Source organism: Syngnathus leptorhynchus, chromosome 10, assembly GCF_054491065.1.
Source record: "Syngnathus leptorhynchus isolate UIUO chromosome 10, UIUO_Slep, whole genome shotgun sequence".
Lineage (NCBI taxonomy): Eukaryota > Metazoa > Chordata > Actinopteri > Syngnathiformes > Syngnathidae > Syngnathus > Syngnathus leptorhynchus.
The window spans coordinates 7,614,009-7,622,147 of record NC_141204.1 but is presented as its reverse complement, the minus strand read 5'-3'; the positions used below and the strand labels follow the sequence as shown (position 1 = coordinate 7,622,147).

Genomic DNA, 8,139 nt, shown 5'->3' with positions numbered 1-8,139 from the left:
AGATGGGAAGTGATGCTTTGCATCGAATCCTCGCATCCGATGAAGAGAGGCACACTGTGGCACGGCTATGGAGGAAAATCAAGGGGGGGGGGGACCAGAATAAAGGGTGCATGTCCCTTTAAATCCTCCAAGAAGCAGCAGAGACACTATTTCAAACCTGGGTGAGGGTTTCAAACTAGTGTTGGGGTTTTCAAAGTCGGGTTTCAAACTTGGGGTATGGTTTCAAACTCGGTCGTAAGGTTTCGGAGTAGGGTTTCAAACTAGTGTTAGGGTTTTCAAAGTCTGCCTATCCAGCCTCACCCTGGAATTGTTTTTGGGATCCGGAGGTCATCTCGCAGACCAGCCCCGTTATAAACTTGAAAATATTATGATCCGCCATGAATTAAATGGACGGTAGATGGCGCTCTATTAAAAGTTGTAGAACGAGCCACAAAAGCGCTCTTCTGTAATGACGTTTGCCTTGCCTTAGCAACCACAAGGGTCAAAAATCACTTTCAGATGCTCGCATTTGAAAAAGGTGCGTATTTTTTGTTTGCTTTGCTAATTTTGTTTCATACATTAAACATTATAAATATACATCAAAAAATACTATATTATTTTGATTTGTGTTTTTTCTTTGCTAATCACTGTATTATAAGAATGCTGTTGGATTGATATTGTTCCCCCCCCCCCACCAATTCACTTTTAAATCCCTTCGATTGCTTGTGCATGATGTCCATCCAGTCTGTTGGAATTCCAATTAAATATTAGAAGTTTAATTGAAATGAATTTGTTTCTAAATAATCAGTGTATCAAAGTCTTCAACCAGACTGTACATTTATTGCAATGTAGGCCAAAAGTATTGCTGCATACTGAATATATTTTCTTTTTTCTAATGCTGATTTTAGGTGATGAGGATAGGCGATGGACTGGTCACATGGACAAACTAATCCCATCATGACCCTGCCACGCTAAAGAACCGACCGAGCCGTAGTTTAGGCTCTTCTGTGCACCTTTGCAGTCAGGTAGCATCGGTTTTATTTCAATATGGGGGAGCTGAAGTCATCTACACCCCTACTTCACTTGGATCTGAACAACTTTGACACTGTTGATGCAGAAAATAGCAGGTATGTTTTAACAAGCCCTCGCTCCTTGGAGTCCTGTGCACGACTTGGCATCAAACCTGTTGCTCTTCTGATGAAATCGCTGAATGACTTATTGTCTGAGCAGTGTGACTTGCCTTTAGAAGAAGTGAAAGTTATTCATGAATCCTATGACAGGGAGAGAAGGACGCTTCTGCAAATGTGCCGAAATGAGAGGGAGCGGATTATCCGGCAGGTTGCCAGGTGGCCGAGCACTAAGAAAATCTCAAGCCGGGGAACGAGACATGACACCGAGCTGAAGGATGACATCATTATTGATAAGACAACAGCTCCTATTCCATATGCAGATCTCTGTATTAGGCAGAAACGTGTGAGTAAAACATCCTGCTCTGCTGCAGGAGAACCAGATAGGAACACGATCTGCAGCCTAGGTGACCTCAGACACTATCCGGCTATCCAAATAAAACTACAAAGGCTCACTGAAGACATTCGGAAGGAAATGCGTGTCCCAATATCGCAGACCGACCTCAAGATTGCAGCTCTCATGCTGATGAAACACCAGGAAGAGGAGGACCGCCTCAGTCATAGGCAGTGGAGGGACGAGGAGCGAGAGGAGGCCCGTAGGCAGGAGGAGGTCCGGCAGGTGCAGGAAGAGACAAGGAGGATGCAGAAGCTGATGAAGAGTGTGCAATGCTGGCATGAGGAGCTGGAGGCCCGCAGGAGGCTGAGAGCACGTCGGGAAGAAGAAAGAGCAAAACAGCTCAAAAGGGAGGTGATGCTGCAAGAGGAGCGATGGAAGAGGCTGAAGGAGCAGGTGGAAGCACAGCGGAGACGACAGATGGAAGCTGCGCAAAAGGATGCACAGGTGAGGAAATCTTGCCGGGAGAACATGCTGAGAGAAATGGAGGAGGTGGACAAAAGGCAGCGAGACAAGGAAAAACAGGCAGCTATGGAGAGGGAGCAGAGAGCAAGGAGGAGAAAATTGCGGCTGGAGAAGAAGGAGAAGAAGCGTCTCCAGCAGGAAAACAGACAAGAGCTGCTATACCACATCCTCCTAAAACAGCAAGTGGAGAAACAGCTGGAGGACGAGGAGAAACGTCTGAGGGACGCACTTGAGAGGAAGATGCGGCGTTCACGTGAGAAACACGCTCGTGACGTGGAGACTCGGCTGCTGGAGCTACAGGAGCGGGCTGCCCAGGAGGAGAAGCAGATGCTGAGGACGCAACTCAGGGCCAAGCTGCATAGCATCCAGCAGCACACGCACAAACATCTCCTGGTTAAGCTGAGTCAGCAGCGCGCGCAGAGAGCCGCCGAGCACACTTGGGCACAGCAAAGGAAAAGAGCCCAGCAAACGTATCAGCATAACAAACTCAGACGGCGGCGTCACAGACACAGACAAGAGAACCTGCAGAAAGAGGAGGAAGCGGTGAGAAAGGTCAGGGAGAGCAGCCTCGCCATAAAGGAGAGGAGGAGTGAGAGGTTGCTTCGAGAGCGCGAACACGCACGGCAGGAGGCGCACAAGCAGGCCGTGGCGTCGTTTCAGTTGAGGGAGCGAGCGAGGCAGCAGATACAAAGTCGCTCCTTTGCTCAGATGGCTCAGGAAGCTCAGTTGGTCGCCTCCATCAGTCGCATGAACCTCTGAAATGACATCTTCACACACAGCTGCAATTTGTGTGCCTTGGAAAAGTGATTTGAAAAATACCAGAGGAAGCCTTCATTTAGCTGGGGTAGAATGTAGGTTTTCCACTGTCATTTATTTTGGACCACATTCATCATCTGGCAGTGATAGTTATGTTAGTACAGGAAAGGATAATTACAGGAAATGTTTTTATAATTGTCAAATCTTTCTGGTTTGCTGTCATTCGCGCTAGTTTCTGCAGGGTGGTGTGTACAATTATTACATTCGAACATGCGGCCTTTTTTTTCTTTTTTTTTAATAAATTAAAAGCAAAAAATGTAAAGGTTTTCTCATGCTTTACTCATACTTGGATACAAACTGTTCCATCATTGTGCCACGTGGGATGTTGAAGTTACATTTACACAAATGTGCATCAAAAATATTTTCTTTTACAGATCTTTCGTCGTTTCAAACTCGATGAAAAAGTGCAGGTTGTTCAGAAAGGGGTTTGATTGGACAATTTAAAGAAAAAAAATTGTGCTTACAGACAGTGAGGTTATGGATAGATCAAACCTGATGTTATAGCATGGCCTCAAAGCACCTACAATAATCTAGTGAAAATAATTGGCAGGCAAATAACCACAGGGCTCTTTGCAGTAATGTCTGCAGTGCTCTATTTAAATTTTGGATTTTTTTATTCATGTACCTTAGGCAATGGCGGAGCGAGAGGGGTGCAGGGTTGGCCTTGCCCCCTGACAAATATGATTGGACCCCCAGAAGTCAGACCCCACATAATTGACTTTTGGGTCTTTTCTGATGTATTTTTCAACCATTTTTTCATCATGTCCACATGTCCCCGTGCAGAACATATGATGAACCTTTATCAGCCTTTTCTGAAGATTTTTTTATTATTTGCTTTGCAGACCACCTGAGATATCCATGGACCAGCTTCGGCCCCCGCCCAATAAAATAAAATCCTAGCTCCGTCAATGACTTTAAGAACTAATCCACATTCTGTCAGTCATTAGCGCCATCTAGTGGTACATTAACCCATTTGTCCCCAAGGCAAAAATCCTGCCTGTGACCAGCATCCAGATTGGTACCCTTTACGTTCTCAGGATAGATGTGATATCCTGAAATGCAGTCTTTGATTTCTCTCCTTGACATGTCAGTTTGATGAAAGATTCACATTCGGAGTAAGTTCGAACGATACAAATGCTCAGTTTCGACTATCGAGTCCTTCTCAGTCATCGTGAAGCCCCACAGCCAGCAACACAGGAAGCCCAACGCCGAGAACAAGAGTCACGCTCTCCTTAAGGCCTAAGTGGCTCTGCTGCTTGGGTTGACCGTGAGCGTTACCGCTGATGATGTCGGGAAGAACGTGCACCGTGGCCACAAAGAGGAAGGTCCCACCCGAGAAAAGCATACCGACACCCGTTGCGCTGAGCTGGTCTTGAGATGACGAGCAAGTCTGTTGAGGACAAAACGCATTTCCAATCAATGTCTGGTGTAGAATGTCAAAGGGGAAAAAAAAGAACTGGTTCGGGCTGTATTACCGCGTGCAGTATGAAGTATGTCGCAATGGCAACAATTGGTGCTGCAGCTGAGAAGGCCAACAAATGTCCTTGGATGGATTTCTTTTCCAGTCCCGCATGTATCAGAAAGGCAACTAAACCAAAAGCTGCAGGAGCCTAATAGACAAGGGTGAATATTTTTTTGTCAATGTATTGTCATTGAAATAATGTCTGCTCACAGTTCACGTTTTTTTTATTTCTTCCATTGAACTTATGTCAGCTATTTATTGGGAAAAAAAATCCTATTAATAATGTATTTTGTGGTTTTTCTTGTAACATCATACAACATAGCACCAAAGACCTGGCTAAAAGGAAAGTAGTAAGTGTGTCATGTTACTTAAGATCTTTGTTTGTCAGCAAGGGTAATAAAAAAAAAGTTTGAAATTCTATCAAATGATTTTTGGGATAATAAAAATAACTAAATAACTAAAATTCTACTTTATAATGGCAATTATAAACATTGGAGGGGGTGGTCACAATACCAATGGTGGCGTTAACTCAGTAAATCTAAACTATAGCAAAAGCATTAAATTAGCAAAATAATTATCCGACCCACTAAACATTGCATATTGTTTTATGTTTGTCATTGTAATGTACGTATTTACTTCCGTGTTCTCGCTACACACTGTCGACTCGACGCTTATGGAGCTTTTCACATGCAAGCTGATTTCATGCATTCATATTTTGAGTGTCACATGAAATGTACATGAAAATGGAGTCTTTGTTAGGCTGCACTCCAGGATGTTGAAAAGTTTCTGACAAGAAACTTCTAACAAGCTCGAGGCAAATTGGGCTTCCTTGACTACCCGAAGATGCAGTTATGTGACACCACATAACAATGGCAGTCCACAAAGTTGCACCAAATGTCAGCTTTATATATTTTTATAAAGAAGTATATAATTGTGTTTGTATGTAAAATCTCTTCATGAAGTTGTTTGGTAACAAGGCCAAAGCAAATATTAAATAAGATCAGGTTTGACTACTTTCCACGAGCAAAGCTCCTTTGTCATTCAACTAATGTATGGCTGCTCTTGTTTGTGTTGCTTTACTGTCACTAGAAGATTTAAGAATTTAACCTTGTGAGCTAGCTCTAAGTAGGATTGTTTTACAATTCCACAATAGTCCGGAATGCACGATAAAGTTTCATTGAAATAATCTCACCTTGTGTAGAATCACAGCTAAAAACACAATGACTTGCACTGTCACCTGGCCCGTGGCTACCACTGCACCCAAAGCGAATCCATCAGCTATTTGTAATGCAAAACACAAAAAGCAGCAAACATTCAGAGGAGGCTTCCCGCCAAGGCTAAAATTGTGTGTATTTACTTAGTTCTGTTTGTGCTGGATATCAAACCTGAGGCATAAAATGAAATAACCAAATCAATCTTTTATCTGTCTCTTTGCGAAAATATCAAAGCGGTATCCACAAATCGGTATGGAAGACAGAATCCAGCAGTCAAGTCATAATTTGTGTCTATATTTACTTTAAGTATGGCCTTTAATAGACTATCTCGAGTACAAAATGACTTCAATTGCATGCTAGACATTCCCTCAAAACATGATAATAATATTTTACTACCACTTTTAACGTCTGATTTACCGTTTGAGACTCACTGCTATAACGCAAAGGTTAACGAGAGCACAAAAAGTGACTCACATGAGGTCATTTACTTTGTGATGGGCCTTTGCCCTGGTGTAGTGAAATGTGAGGTGTGCCAGAGGCAAACAAATATTAGTATTGCTATTTTACCTGCGGCATGAATAACCAACCCCAGTGTGGCTGTGATGGCGTCGCTGTTGGGATTAGTTTGTCCTAAAATGACATCATACATTCAATCTGTTGATTGTGCCAATGCATTTAAAACCTAAAATATAAATATGATGAAGAAAAAGTATGCTGAATTACAATCATAATGTCACGAGTGATTCTGAACATTACAGTTGCAAGGTGGATCAAGTCAAGTTGGTCCCCGACATATGCAGCACACTGAATTCTTCCAAATGCATACAGATGTCATGTCCGCTTTACCACACATGGCGAAATAACTCGTCAGTTGATCCACCACAAACATGAAGGTGAAGCCCGATGTCAAAGCCACTCCAATCCACAGCTGAGGTGCGGGGGAGCTTTCTCTGGAGGTTTTGTTCAGAGCAGAAGCTGCAGAAGATAGGGATACCAAATAAGGTTATATGCATATATATAATAAAACAAGCTATATGATAATAACCATTGTGGTGTGTCAAGGACTCTTGCATTAAGCCCACTCCTTCAGGGATGGTGATTGCAAGGGCTGTTCCACACAAGAAGCCTGCACCCAGAATGGAGACAAAGTGCAGGCTTCTCTGGAAAAACACAAAGATATTTTTAACTTTAGAGCCACGAAAAGGAAATATTTTTTTTACCCAAATGTCCATGTAAGGACACAAGTCAAGCACTTAAACCAAAATACAGGGAAAATGCGTCTTTTTTTTTTTTTGTAGCGTGAATTAAGGACTTACCTCGGAAAGTCGAAACAACAGAGGGATGAATCCGAGTAAGAAAGAACCGACAAACATTGCTACTGATATTAAAGTAATGCTCAACCCTCCGTCCATTTCGTCGATTTGATTTTAAGAGGGTTATTCGAGTAGTCACGAGTAGTGTCCTAGATTTCTGTCTTGCATCATTGGACACGACAACGTGCGTTTACATTTGTTATAAAACATGTTATTCTTCCATTTTTGTCTTCCACGTCGAACCTCCCCGTCTGTGACCGCCCTGCTACTGCTGAGCCGGTTGCACTAGCACGGGATGAAAACAGAAAGGGGCTTTTTTTTTTTTTTTTTTTTTTTTTTATAACTCTTTCGAGAACGCATCTTGGAATGCATTTAACATTACAATTTGCACTAGTCCTCCAACGACAAAGCAGAAATTGTTTGTGTTTTTGTGTGTGCTCTTGCTGGTTATTGGACAAAAAAAACAAAAACGTTATTGCGTTTGAAAATATGAAGCATATGTGAATCATCGTTACAATTTATATCACCTTCTATAATATTCTATTGGAGGGGGAAAAAAAACCTTGATAACGGTTTTCTGCAGAGGTAATCAAAAATAAATACAGTGGAGCTTCGGTTTTCGAACACAATCCGTTCCAGAAAGCTGTTCGAGAAGTGAATCATTCGAATTTCCCAATCATGTTTTCCCATTACAAATAATGGGAAAAAATGAATCCGTTCCGAGCAAAAAAAAAAAACACCGTCATTTTTTCATTTGCGCATTTTTGTCCGATCGCGCAACTTCAGCGCGTCACCAACCGCGCAACTGCACTGCGCTGGTCGCATTATTGTGACAGAGCGGCTGCTGAAATTTAGAAAATGTTTTTAAAGTCCTGATGTAATTTCCAAAATTTAAGTAGACCTCAGTGCGTAGGAAGTTTAATTTTGTCCGATCGCGCAACTGCAGCGCACCGCCGAACGCGCAACCGCAGCGCGTCACCGACCGCGCAACTGCACCGCGCTGGTCGCATTATTGTGACAGAGCCGTCGCTGAAATTTAGAAGACATTTTTTGAAATCCTGATGTACTTTCCAAAATGTAAGTGGACCTGAGTGCGCAGGAAGTTTAATTTTGTCCGATTGCGCAACTGCAGCGCACCGCCGAACGCGCAACCGTAGCGCGCCACTGACCGCGCTACTGCACCGCGCTGGTCGCATTATTGTGACAGAGCAGTCGCTAAAATTGTCGCATTGCTTTATGTTTTCAGATGGCTTTACTGCTCCCACTTGGTTCCTTTGGAGGCATGATTAGAGTTGATGCAATCCTCAGAGTAACGAGAATGCAATAACGAACGGAGTCAGCAAATGGATGGATCGTATTTAAAAACAAA

General features: G+C 42.9%; 2 protein-coding genes across 2 annotated transcripts; one reads left to right on the top strand and one right to left on the bottom strand.

Annotated features, from left to right (window-relative positions):
- Positions 1 to 1,026: 1,026 nt before the first annotated feature.
- LOC147050234 (uncharacterized) lies at positions 1,027 to 2,724 on the top strand. Its single transcript, XM_085922921.1, has one exon. It carries the CDS (start codon positions 1,027 to 1,029, stop codon positions 2,722 to 2,724), a length of 1,698 nt encoding a protein of 565 aa, XP_085779047.1.
- A 91-nt stretch (positions 2,725 to 2,815) lies between these two features.
- LOC147050233 (zinc transporter ZIP9) lies at positions 2,816 to 7,342 on the bottom strand. The gene is made up of 7 exons (XM_085922093.1): positions 6,774 to 7,342; positions 6,503 to 6,617; positions 6,304 to 6,432; positions 6,025 to 6,087; positions 5,436 to 5,521; positions 4,257 to 4,391; positions 2,816 to 4,171 (listed from the first exon to the last, which is right to left on the bottom strand). Exons 1-7 carry the CDS (start codon positions 6,867 to 6,869, stop codon positions 3,944 to 3,946), a joined length of 852 nt encoding a protein of 283 aa, XP_085778219.1. The 5' UTR covers positions 6,870 to 7,342; the 3' UTR covers positions 2,816 to 3,943.
- Positions 7,343 to 8,139: the final 797 nt, after the last annotated feature.

Coding starts and splice junctions, on each gene's coding strand:
- LOC147050234 (XM_085922921.1), top strand. CDS start 1,027: ATGGGGGAGCTGAAGTCATCTACACCCCTACTTCACTTGGATCTGAAC.
- LOC147050233 (XM_085922093.1), bottom strand. CDS start 6,869: ATGGACGGAGGGTTGAGCATTACTTTAATATCAGTAGCAATGTTTGTC. Junction 6,433..6,502: donor GTCCTTGACACACCACAATG/GTTATTATCATA, acceptor TATCTTCTGCAG/CTTCTGCTCTGAACAAAACC. Junction 4,172..4,256: donor CATACTTCATACTGCACGCG/GTAATACAGCCC, acceptor TGTCCTCAACAG/ACTTGCTCGTCATCTCAAGA.